Here is an 18,032-nt window from a genome sequence, read left to right on the forward strand (position 1 = left end):
CAGCCCAGTTCTCAGGATGAATAAACCTGGGACAGACCCAGGCAGGGAGGACTCACCGGCTGGAGCAGAGCCTTGCACAGATGTGGCTGATCCTGGCACCCCAGACACAGTGGGGACAGGGGGCCTTGTGCTCCAAGTGAGAACTGCCACCCAGTTCTCAGGTCACTGGTGAGGGCTGCAGACCCCTGCACTGGTCCCAGGACCTCTCCTTTAACTGCTGGAAACCAACAAGTGTATTAAAGGGACTCGACTCCAACACAGCGTTTGTTTTCCACACAAAACCCATCTCAAGTCAGTAATAGTAAAAGTCTCTAAATACATTTATTTATCACCAATGAAAATACTGTACAATGCCCCAGGGAAGGGGTGGGGACAGGCAAGGTGTTAAGTCTGGCTTTCATCGATGTCCTTGTCAGGATCCACAGCTGCAGCTTCGCTCTCCTGCTGCTGCTTCTTCCAGAGCTTTGCCATCGCCAAGAGTTTGAGGTTAGGCTGATTGGCAGTATCTTCTGGGAAAATATAGTCATAGTATTCCTCCCAGCCAGCATCAGACTAGGGAAAAAAATACCACAAAGCAAAGTTTAATTTGCATGTTAACGCTGGCTTTAGTTAATAACGCTCTTATTAACTTCTAACAAGAAAGAGAAATAAGAGAAAATGACTCCACAAAGGCACCAAGGACCCACAGCTGGCATCGCTTTTTCCTTACCCCATCCTCAGCCTGCAGTTTTCTCCTCTTCTTTATTTTCTCAGGCATGAGTTTGTCTATCCTCTCCTTGGTGCTGTCAGAGCCGAACTCCTCCTCGAAGCTCCTCCAGGACTCCAGCAGCATGACCCTCTCCTCCTTCTCCTCGCAGCTGCGCATGGCCTTGTTGGCCTCCTCGTAGACCTGCCGGCAGCGCTGCAGCCGCTCCTCCCTGCCCGCCGACAGCTCGAACTGCGCGAAGCTGATCCACACCTGGGGGCACAGCATGGACACCCCGCCTGAAACACCCACCTGAAACACCCACCCAAAGCTGATCCACACCTGGGGGCACAGCACGGACACCCTGCCTGAAACACCTGCCTGAAACACCTGCCTGAAACACCTGCCCCAAAGCTGATCCACACCTGGGGGCACAGCACGGACACCCCGCCTGAAACACCCACCCCAAAGCTGATCCACACCTACAGGCACAGCACAGACACCCCGCCTGAAACACCCACCCCAAAGCTGATCCACACCTGGGGGCACAGCACGGACACCCTGCCTGAAACACCTGCCTGAAACACCCACCCAAAGCTGATCCACACCTGGGGGCACAGCACGGACACCCTGCCTGAAACACCCACCTGAAACACCCACCCCAAAGCTGATCCACACCTGGGGGCACAGCACGGACACCCTGCCTGAAACACCCGCCTGAAACACCCACCCCAAAGCTGATCCACACCTGGGGGCACAGCACGGACACCCTGCCTGAAACACCCACCTGAAACACCCACCCAAAGCTGATCCACACCTGGGGGCACAGCATGGACACCCTGCCTGAAACACCCACCCCAAAGCTGATCCACACCTGCGGGCACAGCACGGACACCCTGCCTGAAACACCCACCTGAAACACCCACCCCAAAGCTGATCCACACCTGGGGGCACAGCACGGACACCCTGCCTGAAACACCTGCCTGAAACACCTGCCTGAAACACCTGCCCCAAAGCTGATCCACACCTGGGGGCACAGCACGGACACCCCGCCTGAAACACCCACCTGAAACACCCACCCCAAAGCTGATCCACACCTGGGGGCACAGCACGGACACCCTGCCTGAAACACCCACCTGAAACACCCACCCCAAAGCTGATCCACACCTGGGGGCACAGCATGGACACCCTGCCTGAAACACCCACCCCAAAGCTGATCCACACCTACAGGCACAGCACAGACACCCCGCCTGAAACACCCACCCCAAAGCTGATCCACACCTGGGGGCACAGCACGGACACCCTGCCTGAAACACCCACCCCAAAGCTGATCCACACCTGCGGGCACAGCACGGACACCCTGCCTGAAACACCCACCCAAAGCTGATCCATACCTGGGGGCACAGCACAGACACCCTGCCTGAAACACCCACCCCAAAGCTGATCCACACCTGGGGGCACAGCACAGACACCCTGCCTGAAACACCCACCCCAAAGCTGATCCACACCTGCGGGCACAGCACGGACACCCTGCCTGAAACAACCCTAAAAAATAACAAAGCAGCCCAAAAAAACCCCAACCCAACACCAAGGCAAGTCTAAAGCACTTTTTTCCCACCAGCCTAGAAAATCCCTGCTTGTTTCACACACGTGAGATGCGCCTTGTTTCAGCAAGACAGAAGGCTCATGTAAGCCACGTGGATACATTTCTTGGGGCTGTTTCAGGCCATGAGAAATCTGTGTGAATTTAGTCAGTGAGAGCACCGAGCGATGCCAGAAAAATCACAGCTATTTTTTCCTTCCAAAGATTTTTCAACTAAAATCCCAAGGTGGTTCAGCAGGAAGAGGGCTACTTGGAAAAGCTGCTTTCACCTGAGATACACCTGCTGCTGTATGGAATTCAGAAACTTCTTTCCCCCCTTCCCAGCACAGGCACGGGACTGAACTTGGGCTGATTTGAACCCAGGCAGCCCAGGCTTCCTCTGCCCCGTGGGCAACGTTCAGGACCAGCTCTGTGTCCTGGGTGCCCACACACACCTTGACGTGTTGTGTCCGCTGAAGCAACCGGCGGTAGAGGTTCCTTGTCTTCTCATACTCCTCCTGCTCAATCTCAAAGTCAATGTAGGATTTCCAAAGAACCTGCAACAGAGAAGCCTTTCATCACGTTCATTCAGAGCACACTGAGGGGGCAGGGGGAAGAGCATGGATAAAGGTGAAATTTCCCTGAGAAAAGTTTGAGTTCAGAGCATTAACTGAGAGCACAGGCTGGGATCAGGGCTGAGCAGCACCACACCCTGTGCACACAACCCATTTAGCTTTGTCAGGGGGTTTATGGCCCTGCCAAGAAACAGATGCTGAATTAACGAGTGCCAGGCCGTGGTTGTGTCTGAGCTGGTGGGTCATTTACATGTTCATCAGCCACTCTGCAGCAAACACTTCCCACCTGGCCCGGGTGCTGAGCCCCCCCTCACCTCGGGCATGTCCAGCCGGGGCTGCCCGATGGCCAGCTCGTAGATGGCCCGGGCCCGGTCGATGTCCCCCAGGATGGTCTCCAGCTCAGCAAACTTAATCCAGGAGGTGCAGTTCTCCGGGGCGAACTCCAGGAATTTCTCATACAGCTTCCGGCAGCGGTCGAATTCTCGCAGCTGCAGCTCCAGCTCGATGTAACCTTTGAACAGTTTGTTTTTGGGGCATTTACCTATGGACGTCCCCTGTTAAGGAAAAAGACCCTTAATGATATTGCAGGCAAATAAACCCCACTGTATTTTATAAATGTTTCTTTCCTTTTCAGTATTAGAACTACAACTGGTTTTTTGCACAGCCTGTTTCTTCAGACTCCGTTCAGGGCCAGCAGGAAATCCAACCAGCGTTTGCAGAATGAACGTGCATCCACAGACACCAAGAACTCAGGAAGTAGATAATGTCCTCACTTGTTACACTTTCACAGAACGTGGATCCCCCCTGGAGTGTGAGTTGGAACTTACCCTGGCTCAGCTGAGCACTTCATTCTGCACCAAGAGCTGAAGGAAGCACAGTACCAGCCTGTACCAGTCTGTCAGGTGAACTGTTCCCAAGTATCTTACAAAACAAATGATACCAAACCAAACTGTCTCCTGGCCCCACACTGCTCCCCCTCACGCAGAGAATGGTTCCCCCTCCCTGCCTGCTGGCTGATAGCAATGGACAGGTAGAGAATAATGCCTTTAAAAAGTTTAACAGTTTTCCTTCTGATACGCCTCAGACTCTGGAGAAAACTGTCTGTCCTAAGGCAAGCTGTGAGAAAGCAGTTTCTGGTTCTTAGTTTGGGACTCTTTTAAAACAAGAGTTAAGAACAGGCACGCCTGAGACAAGCTGTAGCAAACTTCACCTTGGAGCTACTTGCAGGGATAAGCATTATTTATTAAGCAGCATAGCCTCTGTTCCCTCAGGCCAACGTGAGTGAAGCAACTGGAGATCAAACTCTCCTACCACAGCTCTCCTGTACAATGTTCCTACACATTTATTACCTTGGAACTTACTAAAAACAGAGGGATCCACCACTTGGGAGTATAACTTCAGTCCCTGTTATAGCCCTCCAGCTCTGCAAATGCCATTGCTGTTTCAAAACGTGCCCAGTTCTTCTCCATGTACCCTCCATCACTGTTTTGGGTGAAACCCCATTAGTCTGCTCTTTAAAGTCAAATCACCTCGACTGTTACCAATGATGGCTTTCTCCCCAAATCCCTGAGTTTAAGAATATCTGAGCTGAGAGGAAAGGAAGTTTATTTCAAAAGGTCTTGGTGCCAAAACACACCCCGCAGTCACTGACTTGCTGACATTCACACAGTGAACCTGCTCAGCAGCTCCTGAGCCTGCCCAAAATCCCTGTGATTGCTTCTCTCAGCAGCCTGAGACTCACACACACTCTGTTCGACAGGTCCTAATTTCTAAGAGTCAAACCTTTTCTTTATCTAAAAAGCTTTTTAGAATGTATCACTGCACCGAATCGGCAGCAGTTAGCAACTTGTAATGGCACTAAGCTGATGGGGGTGCTCTGCATTCAGAGGAGTGCTTTGTCATTTCTGCCCGCGGCTAATTCATCATTGCAAGCTGCCTTTCTTTTTAAATCATACACGACAGTAAATGCTGGTCCCTGCAGACTCCTCGGATGCTTTATTTAAGTGGATTAAACCAGCAATTTATAAAGGACAATTTAAGATCTCCTAATGCTATTCCTGTGTCACTGTTAGTTAGCAAAGTCAATTAGGGCACTAACAAAAGCTTACCAAAGCCCTTCTGGCAAGGGGGAGGTTCTTCTGGCGTATTTCAAACTGTGCATAAAGCAGCCACATCTTGGCAAATGTAAACTGGAAGAAAAAGAAGAATGTAATATTTAGGCTAGAAGTTCAGTAAAACATACTGCATACACCCTTTAAAAAACCCCAAACACTCCATCTATACAAAAATGTTATTATTACTACATTTAGTCTCGTTTGAGCTCAGTGTTTTTCTGCTAAAATGTTGAGAGTCCATTACCCAAAACAACCTCGCTAGGACAGGGCAACATCCTCCATCCCTGCTGAAAGCAAAAATAGCAAGGGGGAAGTCTTTATAAAGAGAGAAAAGAGTTCGTTAACCAATCATCAACTGGTAACATATCAGCCATCAACGAATCACTTAACAGCTGTTAATGATTACAGATTAATCCCCATCTACACACCTGACACTCAGGTGATGCAAATAACGACAAACTGGAAAAGAAAGAACACGAACTAAGATTTTCTGGTGTTCCAAGGCAATGCAGATCAATAGTTGTAAGGGTTTGGCCCCGTGGATATTTTAAAGCCCACAGGCAAAGAAAACCCCACAAACCCCCTCGAAAATCAGCTCTGCAGGCCAATTGTAACGGGGAGGACACACCTGAAAGATGTTTTACCAAATGAGCTCCTCGGGTGGGACCGTGCAGGCCGTTAGGTGCAGCTGCTATAAAAGGTGGTAACCCCAGCAAAGCAGAGCACCCAGTATTCTGTGGAGGCTGCAAGTGACTCAGCTTGGAGCAGCCTGAGGAGGAAGCCATGTAAGTAAAGACCAACTAAGTGGTTTTCTCTGTCTTTTGACTATGTGCAATTTTAGCTTCTTAGAAACTATTTAATAATAATTTTAAAATAGCGTAGAAGCCCCTTTGTTTCATCTGTATGGGGGAATCTGACATTGTGCTTGTGCTGCTGTTTCCCACTGTGATACAAGTTACAGTTATCTTAGATCTTAGCTTGAAAAAAACCCCTATTCACTTTGGAAGATGGATGTTTTCAGAAACTGGAAGGGGTACTTAAAGTTCTGAATGAATGTGTTAGCAGATATTTGGAGCTGTTTATGCACTTGAGTCTGGGGGAGGGAAAGAGAACTAAAAGACATTATCTGGGAAACTTTAACCCAAAACTGACCCCGAAGTGCTGGAGCAGCCATACCTTTTTGTGGGGAAGGAGCTCAAGGCAAGCCTGGTACACCTGTCTGGTTCGCTCTGCATCCTGTAAGAACAGGCACCATTAAATGCTTTGTTTACTGCTAGGATCACACTGTATTTTAAATCCTACAATGATTGTAAAACTGCAGAACAGTATTTTTTAAGTCAAACTGGTTAGAATCATGAACACTTAAGATGTAAATATACTTATCTACTTGGTATGCACAATGCAAAGGTAATAATCAGCAAGACTCACCTTCTGAAAGCAAGATTCACTGCTAAGAAGCAGACAATAAAAACAGGAGTGTCCCCATTCTAAGAGGGAAAACAACTAGTCTGTTTTCCTTCAATAGACACCAAATAGTGTTCTCCACTTAAAGTAGCTCTAATGCTGCATGATCGGCAACAGAAGAAATATTTGCATAGCCTCGAAGGCCGCTACAGCAGCACTGTGGGTGCTTCACAAATGTTCTGCTAAATACAGAACTATTTCACAAGTTCGGGTAACAGTGCAGTTCAGATGGGGCTAGAAACACCCACTTCTGCATTTATTATCAGCATCTTCCTGGATGAATTGGGGTGAAACAAGTTTGGATTTGTTGGTTTTGTTTGGGCTTTTTTTTTTACCCCCCATGCATAAGAGGGAAAACTGAAAGGGGAAAAATCCCATATACTTAAATAGTAAATCATGTAGCTTGCTGCACAAAAGTAGTGAAACATAGCATATTTAGTTCTCAGCTTTCCTATTAAAATACCAGTAGCTGTTTAACATACGGAAAATACTTGTGAAAGAAAGAAAAAAAAACCCCAAAACCTGAGTTCTTACTACTTGCCTTTGCCTCCAGCTCTTCGTACAGGGCGTAGTTGATCCAGAGGTAGATGTACCTCTTCCAGTGCCTCTTCTCCTGGATGGGGGGCACGTTGGCGATGGCTCTCTCGTACACCTCCCGCACGGTCTCGGCGTCCGCGTCGCTCTCCACCAGCCTCAGGTAGTCGAACCACGCGTCGTAATTGTGGGGGTTTGCCTTCCAGGATGGGAGCAGGGAAACAGGGAAGAAGCTTCAGTCACCACAAATAACAGACCCCGTTCCTTTGCTTAAGTTTTACTCGGAATTTCTGCTTTAAAATAGGTCATTGGAGCATTACTGAACCGCTGTCAGTCTTGGGGATGCCCACATTAGAGCTTTTGGGTTAAAGTGAGTTTTGGTTTTATTGTGCCTACAAATATTTTCTAAATGAAGTGTGAGAAGGGATAAGGGTGTGGTGAAATGTGCAGTGTTCAGTGAACAGCAGACAGGAGTGGTATAGCTGTTTCCTCCCAAAAAGCTACCTGGACACAGGTGAGGTGTCCTGGAATGGTTACCCCATAACTGGAGTAGTAAGTTACAAGCTAAACTGCATTATGCCCTCAGGTCGCTTCAAAGGGTACCAAGCTCTGAGTTCAATCAGAAACTTTGCCTGCACAGTCTAGATTAGAAAGCAGAAACAAAAAAGCAGTGAGTGCAAATATCATTCTCTTCTCCATGGATAGAATTCAGCCTCCAAAATGAACATTGTCTTGGTATTCTCTTGGTGGTTTTTTTTGACTATCAAGGATAATGTAAAACTCATCAGCCTTCACATCACAAGACACTACTGTACCTGAAGCAGCAGCTGGATGCACAATGAGCCTGGGGGGTACCTGTAACACATACCTTCACCTCCTCTTCATACTGGAATCTCCTCTTGCTGACAATGATGTCTTCAATTCCCCTCCTGTCTCCAAACTTCTTCTCAAAAATGGTGTAATTCTTGAAGAGATTCTGGGCATCCTGCTTTGGAATTCTATCCAGGGCATACTTGTAGATCACCCTTACTCTTTCAAACTGAAAACATTAAATATCATTTGAATAATATTTACAAGGCACTTTCAGTCCTATTCCACAGTTTCTTAATGAGCTTTTGGCAATATTTAATGGACTACAGAATCATGGAACATCTCTATGTAAGCGACTATTTTAGAACAGGACTAACGCAGATCTCCCTAAAGAGTAAACTTTGAGGGGGAGGGAAATCTGTAAATGTCAGCCCCCACCATCTCTTTTTCATTTACAGGTTTAGAATATTTAAAGCATATTTAAGAGGTGTGGGTTTGGGGTTCACAGAACCTTTTCAATTCCTTACCGACCTGGGAACTTAACAGAGGCTGTCAGTGGAAAAACATTCAGGCCAGTTCAGTTTTTTATCATGCAGGCCTACAACCTCTTGGACCCTCATAGACTTGAGGATACATGCTTGGTCTGATGCTGCTGCTCTCAGGCTTGGCAGATTTGATGCCCACCTTGCTTAGAACACACCTTCCTGATGTCACCAAAAGGCAACTAGAGGCAGGCAAAGAACTCAGACTAACAGCGCATCATATAAGGTGATGAAAACCACAAGCACTGTGGTGAAATGGCTTTGGGGTTTGACACTCAAGCAGAAACCCTGGCATTAGTCTGATGTGTTACCGAGAAGACCTTACTTCTTTCTGGTTCTCCTCGAACTTGGCGAAAGCCACGTAGAGGTGCTCGTCCATGTGCTCCTCCCCGAAGAACTCGACGGCCCTCTCGTACACCTTCCTGGCGTGGGCGAAGTAGCTGTGCTTCTCCTCGAAGCGCGCGTACTTGATCCAGTTCTTCACGTCGGGGTGCACGATCACGAGTGCAGATCGGTTAAGGAAACGCTGCTGCCTGAACGGGGCCCCTCCAGCCGTGTCCCCCTGCTGACTACGGGCTCAAGGGCTGCACCAAACCGCCCCCAAGGTGGGGTTATGCAAGGACGTGCCTTACTGAGAGCTTGAAAAGGGATAAAAACCGGATAAAGGGCAGGGAGAAGTTTGAGAAGTCTGAAACAAATGACTGCGAAAAAGCTGGGTGCATGAGCAAAATTAAATTTAGATGTTGTGGCAGGGCCTACAGCCACTTCACTGAATTCGATGGCTTTCCCTAAACACTTAATACCTACTGCTGGCTCTTGGTGTGGTGGCTTGTTCTCAGCACCCCACAGTGAAGAGGAGCACAGAGATATTGCCAGAGATGGAATAACTAAGAAAAGGAAGAATCCAAGCCTGAACTTGGGCAGGTGTTCCAAGGCTCAGAAAAGGATATATCTCTCATAAATGCTTCGTGCCCTGTCCACCTCCTTGTATCTCAGCTCGAAGTTGATGTAGGAATGCCAGGCTTGCTCCTCTGGCTGCCACTCCATCCAACGTTCGAACACCTGACGTGACCCAGCAACATTGCCCAGCATCTCCTCCATGTAAGTGTACTTGTACCTTGGGAAAGAAGATTGAGTTTCTACAATTGCACAGTGAACACAGCAACTCAAGGAGTTTTGGAGTGCTTTGCAACAGCATCCCTGAGGTTTCTTCATCCATCCCCCTCCACCCCAGAAATCCCTGTAGACACAGTTGTGACTGGCAGCATGCGAGCACACAAACATCCTTCTCTCCAAATGCTCTGGCCACTTAAAAAAAATACAAAGCCACTCCAAAACTTTAGCCTTCCTCTGTTTTCAGACTAGCCTGAGGACTTGAAGAAACAGGAAACAAGGCACTCTGGCACGATCCCAGAGCAGACAAACGACGTGCAGTCTCTGGGGGCAGAAGAGCTGCTCTGGGCTCTGCCAACGTACCAGAACTGGTTGACCCTGGGCAGGGTGGTGATGGCCCGGTCCCAGATGTTGCGGGCGTGGTTCACCTGGCGGTTCTTCATCTCCATCTCGGCGTACTTGAGCCATAGCGTGACGTTCCTGTAGTCCACGTCCAGGGCGCGCTCGTAGATGGACCGGGCCCTGCAAAACACAAGTATGCTGCAGGTAAAATGTGCCTCCAGGACCCTGATGTTTGGCCACGTGTGCCTGGAAAGGTTTGTAGGAGCTGCCTGCAGCTGCATCCTGGTTACCTCTGGATCTCCTTCAGGCTCTCCTCCCATTGCGCGTACTTGATCCAGTTACTGATAACAGTCCTGTTCTTTCTTATGTTGTCTTCAAAAGTCTGGGGAGAGAATTAGATCTGTGAGTAAGAAATCCTTCTGCAGACCAGCACTATAAATGCCTTATGGGGTATTATTATTATTACAGGAATGAATGCCCAATGTCTTATGCCTATGCTGAAGTGGTAACGAATCATACTTAAAACAGCACAGTAAAAATTGTTGGGCAAAGCAGCTAGAAGTGTAGAATAGTCCTACAGGACTAAACTTCAGTTCCTGCAACCTGATATCTGAAATATCTTACTCAAGCAACAAACTGAACCGTGATTGTCTTATGCTGCCTGGCCAGATGCTGGTGGTAATGCAGGAAGTGCCTGTAACCCATAGATGTAACAACCATCTAAGTGTTCCAAACATGGGCACAGGGGAGATGTCTGCTACCGAATTCCACGTTAAACAACAGAGGTTTAACTTGCAGGTTTTGCACAAAAGTAGCATGAAGCAGTTACGGTTTCTAAAGAATGGGTGCTTGCCTGGAAAGTCCACAAGGAATACAAACTACATCTTGTCTAAGTCGAAAATAGTAGAGTTTCAGTGCTTTACCTAAGGGTCGAGATTAGCTTTGTTATTTTACTGTACCTTTCTTTTCCTGAGTTTATAGTCATTTAGCTCTTCAACATCTGTGATCTTCTGCTGCGGAGGCGGCGGGAGAAGCTCGAGTTCCCTCTCCTTGGCCTCTCTCAGAAGCTGCTCCGCTGTGATCTGAACCTCGGCGGGTGCTTTATTTTTCACCTGCAAGGTAAGCGGAAGGGGCGCTCGGTTCACATTTCCCTACGCGAACCCACCAAGCTCCCCGTTGCCGGTTTCCTCCGGTGCCTCGCCAGGCGCGGTGTTCGCCGAACGCGGCGCCGGGGACCCCGCGACCCGCATGGCCCGGTCCCGGGCGGCTCCGTGCCGGGGTCCGCGGGCCCCGGGGGGCTGCGGGGGTGCCGCCGCCCACCCACCTTCGCCACTTTGGGGATGCGCTGCTTCCCGGCCGCCGTAGACGCCATCTTGCCGCCGCGCCGCGGGCCGGCCCCGCCCCGTCACCCCTGACCTCACGCAGCACCGCCCGAGCGTCGTTGCCGCGGCAACCGGCGGCGCGTCCCGGGGCGGCGGTGGGCGGTCCCCGGGTCCGTCCGTGGGTGCGTCTGTTCCAGGGCTCGGTCGGTCCGTCCCTCGCGCCAGTCCGCGTGTCCGCCCGTGGCCGCTCCGCTCCGGGCACGGGGCAGGTGAGTGCACGGGGGTGAAGGTGTCACGCGTGGTGTCCGTGCCCCGCGGGGCGCCCCCTGGCGGCTCAGCGGGCGCTGGGGGAGACACGCGCCCGGGGGATGGGGCGCTCGCGCCCGGGGGGTCTCGCGCCCAGGGCGGGCCCCGCGCGGCTGAGGGGGAGCGCTCGCGCCCGAGGGGTCTCGCGGCTGAGGGGGAGCGCTCGCGCCCGAGGGGTCTGGCTCCTGAGGGGAGTGCCGGGTCCCTCCCGCCCGGGTCCCCGGAACGGCGCCGTGCCGGTGTCCCGCCCGCGGTCCCGCCCGGGTGCTCGCCCCGCCCGCTGCTGGGCGTTGCCGGGGGCGGGCCCGCTCCGCCCCGGAGGCGGGGCCGGGCGCCCCATCCCGCCCTAGCGCCGCCGGGTGTCCCGCAGGAGCCGCCGGAGGTCCCGCGTCCCGCAGGAGCATCCCTGCTCGCCCAACCGAGGTACGTGCGCGTTCCGTGAATTTTGAGCCAGGAGGAGCAGGAGCGGGGCGCGGGGATGTCCCCGGTGCTCGGGCAGTGTCCGAGCGGGGCGGGCGGGCCGTTCTTCGCCGCCGGGTCTCTCTGAGGTGCCGCTCCGGGGGGGCAGTGCAGGAGCCGCTGTAGGAACAGCGCGTTTCCTCGCGAAAATGGTACGGTTTTTACTGTGTAAATGCTGCTTTCCCTCACTCAGGGCTTGCGTGACTGTTCGGGGGAGCTCGCGTTGAAGCGAGTGGTATTTTTTCCGATGCATTGAGTTAAACGACTTAGTCTGCGAACGCGGCAAACTGTTTTCCTGAGTTGAGATGATCTTAGTGCTATATTTCAATGACAGTTAAAAAAACCCTCCTGTGTGTTTTTATATATGGAATTGGCACCATATCTGCAGAGGATGTCTTGCTCCAGGTTGGTCCCAGGACCTCTTTGCAAATGTATATTGGTGTGGCTGAGAGCTGTGCTGGCACCTAAATGTCTTGTTTGTCTGTGGAAGATGTAGCAGTGCATGTGACTTTCTCTGTACTTAAAAAGTATAAAATTCGGGGTTTCTTTTGTTCCTCCGTTTCGGTTGGGATCTGTGGTGCCTAAAAACTGGGCATCATGCCTGGGTTTGGAGCCACTGTTAGAAGTGGCTCTTGTGTTTGGCAGGTTGGTGAAAATGCTCTGCTGGTCTTGGTGCATTGCTCATTTAAACTTTTTTTTGAGTTAGTGATGCTATATTTTACGTGTATATTTTAGAAACTGCAGTAAGCTATTGTTTGATCACTTTATTTCACATGCATAATTATTAATCGTATCGCAGTGGGCTGCAGTATTGAGCAGACCCAGCTGAAAGGTGTTAGAACTGAGGGGATGCTCACAGGTGATTTGAGTATCTGCTTTGAGTATCTGCTGCCCGCTCACAGGTGGTTTGAGTATCTGCTGCCCAATTACAAGTTGCTTGAGTATCTGCTGCCCCTGTGTGTTCTGAAGTTGCCGGGCAGATCAATAAATCTCTTACACCTGGCACCTGTGAACGTGGAACCACAAACGGTTTTCTTCTGGGCAGGAAGGTCATAATTGGACATAAAAGGACTTAACTGGACAATTAAGTCACCTGAAGCTGCTGTTTAATTGTTACCCTGATTGTCCCCAGCTGATTGTCCCAGCCTGCAGGCTGAAGGCACTGTTCTGATGGCTCCCCTGCAAATGCCCATAAGTGATAAATGTAAAAGCAACTGTAACCTCCTAAAGCCGTTTATTTCTTGTGTAGGATCCAGGCAGTAGGGATGATTGCCTGCTGCATTTCCACGTGTGCAGTGCCTGCATGCTGTGTGTATGTGCAGGCAGTATGTATCTGTGTGCTGTACAGGAACCAGGCACCTAAATCCATAGGAACTGCACCACTTAGGAGTTCTTAGAGGAATCCATCTGAAGTGACTCTGGTCAGTGGATTGCAGCGGGGTCCCCAGAGCAGCAATGTTGGTGTTTGCTCTTGTTGCAGCCTGTGAGATGGACACAATAACTTCCTCGAGGAGACACACAGGAGGGGTCAGTGTCCGAAGAACAGAATCACACGATGTTCTGGACATCATCAGCCTCTTCAGCACTGGTACAGAAGGTGTCTTTGGAAGGGTTGATGTCATGTTCCTTTTGTAAGTAATGGTATTCTAGGACATTACCTTTCTTGCAGGATACTTCAGGCAATTAAGTCACATTTAAAATGGCAAGAAAACATTCTGAACCTATGTTGGGTGGTATCATGATTTTTTTTTCTCTGCTATTCCTGGAAAGTGAAAGAAAATCTACTTCCATCTGTCACACACATGACTGGGCAAACCTGGGGCACTGCTGTCAGTGTGGTGGACATGATTTATCTGTACTAATCTCTTATAAAAATTCAGAGGAAATACTGTTGGCTAACTCCTGGTGAAACCCTCAGATTCCAGTGTCTGCTGCCTGTTCCATCTCCCAGAATGCTTTTGCCTGTAGGGGAGGAACAGAAGTGGAGGAGTTTTAATTGCTATGAGGCCATAACTCTTCTAATTTCTGTTCCTGTGTATGTCAATCGCTTTTCCTTCTCTTCCATTTTCCTGTTAGCCAAAGGAGTGGGTTATCTTTTGCCCCTCTGTGTTCTGCTGTGGGAGGCAGCATCTGCCTCCTGTAAAATGTTTGTGTGCTGCCTCTTTTTGTGCCCCCAATACCCAGTGTTCTGGGAGGTTTGGTCTCTGTCTCCTGGCTGCTTGCACAGCAATGTCCTCAGAGGAGATGGGGATTGTAGTTGTATTCTCTTACCCCACCTCCATCCCTGGAGCTCATGATGAACCTTGTGTGCTTCCTCTTTCTGTGCAGGGATGAACAGCAGACAGTCTATGGGAAATGTTTATGGGTCACTTTAGGTCTTTTCTACTTAATGGCAAAAATCTTGGGTAACAGCTATTTGGGGAACAAGTCAATGTTTGAGAAAACATACAGAGAAGAGGGAGCATTTAAGTCTTGCATCTCAAATTCATGATGATTGAGGATCTGAAAAATCATCTCAAGTGTTATGTTGGAACATTCTGTCTGGAACTGAAGCAATAATGTCAAGTTAAGATGTGGGTGATGAGGTTTTGAGGCCTGATTCTGGGAACCCTTTTGAACATGGCTAATTTTACTGTTCTAGCAGGCTGAATTCTGTCAGATGCTTTTCTATGTAGAGTTTCTTCAACTTCTGCACAATTCAATTGTTTTCATAGAGAAAAATCAAATCTTGCTTTGACCCTCTGCAATGAGAAGAATGAGGTTATAGCCCATGCTGCCTTTCTGGACTATCCAAATTGGAATATCACTGATCAGGCTAACTGGGAACCATTCCTGCATAAAAACTACACTAACCATAAGTGCACTGTAAGTAAATTGTGTGACTTATAGTTTTCATTTAAGGCTTAGGTATGAAAAATATACATGGGCATTTAAGATGTGTTTTTGGTAGACCTGAGGCCTTTAGGCTGCAAGAGGTGCTGATCTGATTCCATAAGAAACTCTCGTGCTGATGTGGGCATCTTGGTGCTGGTGTGGAGACTGCTGCTCTCTGCTCTGTGATGGCATCTTGGTGCTGGTGTGGAGACTGCTGCTCTCTGCTCTGTGATGGCATCTTGGTGCTGGTGTGGAGACTGCTGCTCTCTGCTCTGTGATGGCATCTTCCACACAGGCTCCTCGGGCAAGTGGATGAATTTCTCTGAACACTTATGGGCTGGAAACAGGCCCTTAGAAGTTTAGGATTTGAATGCTGCCCATCATTCAGTCTAGGTGGGAACTAGGTCCTGAGAAAATATGGCAAATGTTAACCCCAAGCACTTAAAAGGTAGGCAGCACATGGCATAACAAGGTGTTGGCAGTACTGCAGTGATGTCTAGGACACTCAGCAGTTCTCCAGTGTGTGGATGTTAAGCAATGGCTTGCAGATCAAGTGACAGATACAGCAGTTGTGTTTGAAAATGCTGTGTGCTCTTAAAAGAAACAGTCATTGCAGCCCAGGGGAGTGTAGCCAAAAGATGTCAAATTTCCTTGTAGTGGGCTCTCTTTGTCTCTTGAGCAGCACTTTGTGCCCAGGCGAGGTGCAGGCACAGCCACGTCACTGAGGTGCAGCTGTGCGGGGTTCTGTGGTACCGGCTCTGCCTCAGGCAGCCTGTTCCACACGCTCTGAGGCAGCAGAGCCACAGCTGGCTGCAAGTGCAGGGGCAAACAGAGAAAAGACAGAAAAATACATTGATACTCCTCAGTAAATAGGAGCAAAAGGTTCTTTGAAACACCGACAGGGAGCAGGGATCTTACTTTGCTAGAATGGAGATTGTTTTCCAAAAGGTACAGAAGATTCAGTCTGTTTTTTATGGTTCTGCACTGGCAGAACAACTGAACCTTTTCTAGGGTCTAACTTGGTGAGATTGTCAGTGTAACTGCAGGTTAAATCCTTGCAGGTGTGCTTTACAAAACTGAGGTCATCTGAACATAAGATTTCTGCAAAGTCTAGGTGGCAAGTCTTTTTCCTCGAGCACAGAAATAAGATAGATCAAAGGTCTAATCTGGGAACTGACTTGTGCAGAATTGGGTTAGTGGAGATGCTTTACAGGACTGTCTGGTTACCAGTGCTATTCAGGAACAGTGACAGTCCAAACCTGGCTTCCTGGGCCTCCTCTTAGACCTCAACAACAAAATATTTTTTCTTCCTTTTGCTTTTGAGAAACAAACAAAAAGCCTGATGTTTAGAGATGGCTTTAGGTGTTGGTTACAATAGCCTGTTGTGTTTGTGCTGGTCTGTGTACTGCAGCTTCTGTTGATATCTTTCTTGCTCTGAAGTTGCTGAAGTTTATTGGTGACTCTAGCCATGACATTTTAGTTGAATAGTAAACTATTCAGAAGACCTCAGGTTTTCCCGCTTAAAATATTCTTTGTAGAAATATTTTTTCTGCAGGTGGACCCTCAGTGACCCAGCACACTAGTATGCAGGAGAAGAGCTGAATTAATAGCCCTTGCCACTCCAGCACAGGGGTTTTCCAGGTTAACTGGAGGCATATAGGATAAAAGTGTCTGCTAGTCTGCCCTGTTTCTGCCTGGGTATTTAAATGTGTCTAATGATATAGTCTTAAAATCTGTAATTTTTCTTACTACCTTAAAAAATATTTTAGAATTATGGGAAGTGAGCTTTGTGCTTGTTTTTTTCTAAACCTAAAAAGAATCTCTTTATCAGCCAAATGTTACATGCTAAGATTTAGTTGCTAATTATTGTGGTTAAATGTTTTCAGTCTATAATTAATACTGCTTATTATGAAATGTCCAGTGTATATTGCAGTCCAACAATAGTAAACTGAGTGTGAAGTAAAAATGTTGCAGAAGCACAAAATTATTAAAAGTATTTTCAATATCACATAAATTTATCCACACATGCTTTGAAGTTATTTCATGAAGCTGCTCACTTTGAGTGCAGATCATATACACTGGAAATAAAAATGTATATTAATGCTTGGGTTGATGTAATGACTGTTAGCTGCATGGTGTAGACTTGGGCTCCTTGTCTTGTAGCCCTTGAACACACTGTTCCTGCATCTCTTTGTGGCGAAGGAAGGACACGCGGCTGGCTGTTCCCGGGAAACTGTGAGGTGAGTTCCCGTGGAACTGGGGGAGCAGGTGCACTCCTGCCATCGCTTGGAGAGCCTGGGGGATTTCCCAGTGCCTTCAGGTTTGCAGTGCATCAGAATGGAACATCTCTGGAGGCTCAGAAGCTGTAACACATCACCCTGTGTTACTCAGTGCACAGTGGCTCAGGAACCAAGCTGTGGCAGTTCCGAGCACACTTCTCACGCCCTGGTCAGGCTTAGCTGTAGCTTTGCTGTCATTTCCCACAGAAACAGTACTGCACTTGCAAGGCAGAGTGATTTTTCTTTTTCCTACGTTTCCACTTGTAAAAGCCAAAGCATGGGAGTGAGCAGGAAACTTAGAAAGTCGTAGATGTTCATGGGATACACCTGTTCCCAGGTAACTTATGGCTAGTTTGTTAGCCACAGATTACATGGTAAGGCTGCAGACCACAGTACAGGCAGCACAATGTGTTGCTGTGTTTGCTCAGGTTATTTGGTGTAGCCCAGAGTCTGCTGCATAAACAGGGAGCTGCACTTGGTGCTGCTGTTGAATTGACAGTTTGTCACATCAAGTCAGCTCATCCAGATGCTGGGTCAGATCTGCCAGCAGAGGTCTGGCATCTTTAATAGTTCACCATTGGGGAACTGATATAAAAAGGAAGATATTTGAAATCTAAGGATTAGGAAATTAGAGAGAAATAAGGTAGGAAAAAACAGTAAAAAATGCCCAGATGAATTTTATTTGATCTAATTTGTCAGAAATGTTTTAATTTTTGAGCCACATGGACTCATGGAGGAAGATTAGAGACACTGGAGAGAAGAAAAGATGTATATTAAAAGACTAGCTGCTGTCTGTCATTGATGGGTGCAATGATGAAAGATTGAATAAATTTGTGTCATTTGTCCAGGAGAGCTTTCATCTTACTACCAGAACTGCAGTTTATACTTCTCTTCATACCAGCTGAGGAAAATTTAGGTAGGAATTTAATACAATTTCAATCTCATTAATAGGCACTGTGAATTTTATGGTGGGTTTTTTAATATTGAGAACATTTATCAGTTTCTAACCATGAGGAAAACACAATCTGAAA

General features: G+C 48.4%; 2 protein-coding genes across 7 annotated transcripts in view; one reads left to right on the top strand and one right to left on the bottom strand.

The window, feature by feature from the left end:
• Positions 1-302: 302 nt before the first annotated feature.
• Positions 303-11,233, bottom strand: CRNKL1 (crooked neck pre-mRNA splicing factor 1). Its single transcript, XM_064650911.1, has 14 exons — positions 11,086-11,233; positions 10,721-10,873; positions 10,052-10,143; positions 9,783-9,941; positions 9,257-9,423; positions 8,632-8,810; positions 7,823-7,993; positions 6,962-7,153; positions 6,133-6,192; positions 4,951-5,031; positions 3,157-3,396; positions 2,723-2,824; positions 710-958; positions 303-552 (listed from the first exon to the last, which is right to left on the bottom strand). Exons 1-14 carry the CDS (start codon positions 11,131-11,133, stop codon positions 385-387), a joined length of 2,061 nt encoding a protein of 686 aa, XP_064506981.1. The 5' UTR covers positions 11,134-11,233; the 3' UTR covers positions 303-384.
• A 19-nt stretch (positions 11,234-11,252) lies between these two features.
• The window catches only part of CFAP61 (cilia and flagella associated protein 61), a 96,198-nt gene continuing 89,418 nt past the window's right edge, over positions 11,253-18,032 (top strand). For 2 of the 6 annotated variants that reach the window (XM_064650903.1, XM_064650899.1), the window contains exons 1-5: positions 11,253-11,352; positions 13,329-13,479; positions 14,563-14,713; positions 16,886-16,962; positions 17,850-17,917. In XM_064650903.1, coding sequence (XP_064506973.1) covers positions 13,337-13,479; positions 14,563-14,713; positions 16,886-16,962; positions 17,850-17,917 — 439 coding nt within the window. In that variant the 5' untranslated portion in view covers positions 11,253-11,352; positions 13,329-13,336. Of the gene's footprint in view, positions 11,353-11,759; positions 11,813-11,907; positions 12,001-13,328; positions 13,480-13,777; positions 13,884-14,562; positions 14,714-16,885; positions 16,963-17,849; positions 17,918-18,032 lie in introns of those variants that run through there. The other 4 variants (XM_064650900.1, XM_064650901.1, XM_064650902.1 and 1 more) reach the window with 4 other exon arrangements.

Source organism: Pseudopipra pipra, chromosome 3 (genome assembly GCF_036250125.1).
Source record: "Pseudopipra pipra isolate bDixPip1 chromosome 3, bDixPip1.hap1, whole genome shotgun sequence".
NCBI classification, from domain to species: domain Eukaryota; kingdom Metazoa; phylum Chordata; class Aves; order Passeriformes; family Pipridae; genus Pseudopipra; species Pseudopipra pipra.

Excerpts from the sequence above, each read along its gene's own strand:
- CRNKL1 (XM_064650911.1), bottom strand. The coding sequence starts at position 11,133 with ATGGCGTCTACGGCGGCCGGGAAGCAGCGCATCCCCAAAGTGGCGAAG. Across the intron at positions 10,144-10,720 it reads ATAAACTCAGGAAAAGAAAG|ACTTTTGAAGACAACATAAG; the intron begins GTACAGTAAAAT and ends TTCTCTCCCCAG. Across the intron at positions 9,942-10,051 it reads AGCCTGAAGGAGATCCAGAG|GGCCCGGTCCATCTACGAGC; the intron begins GTAACCAGGATG and ends TGTGTTTTGCAG.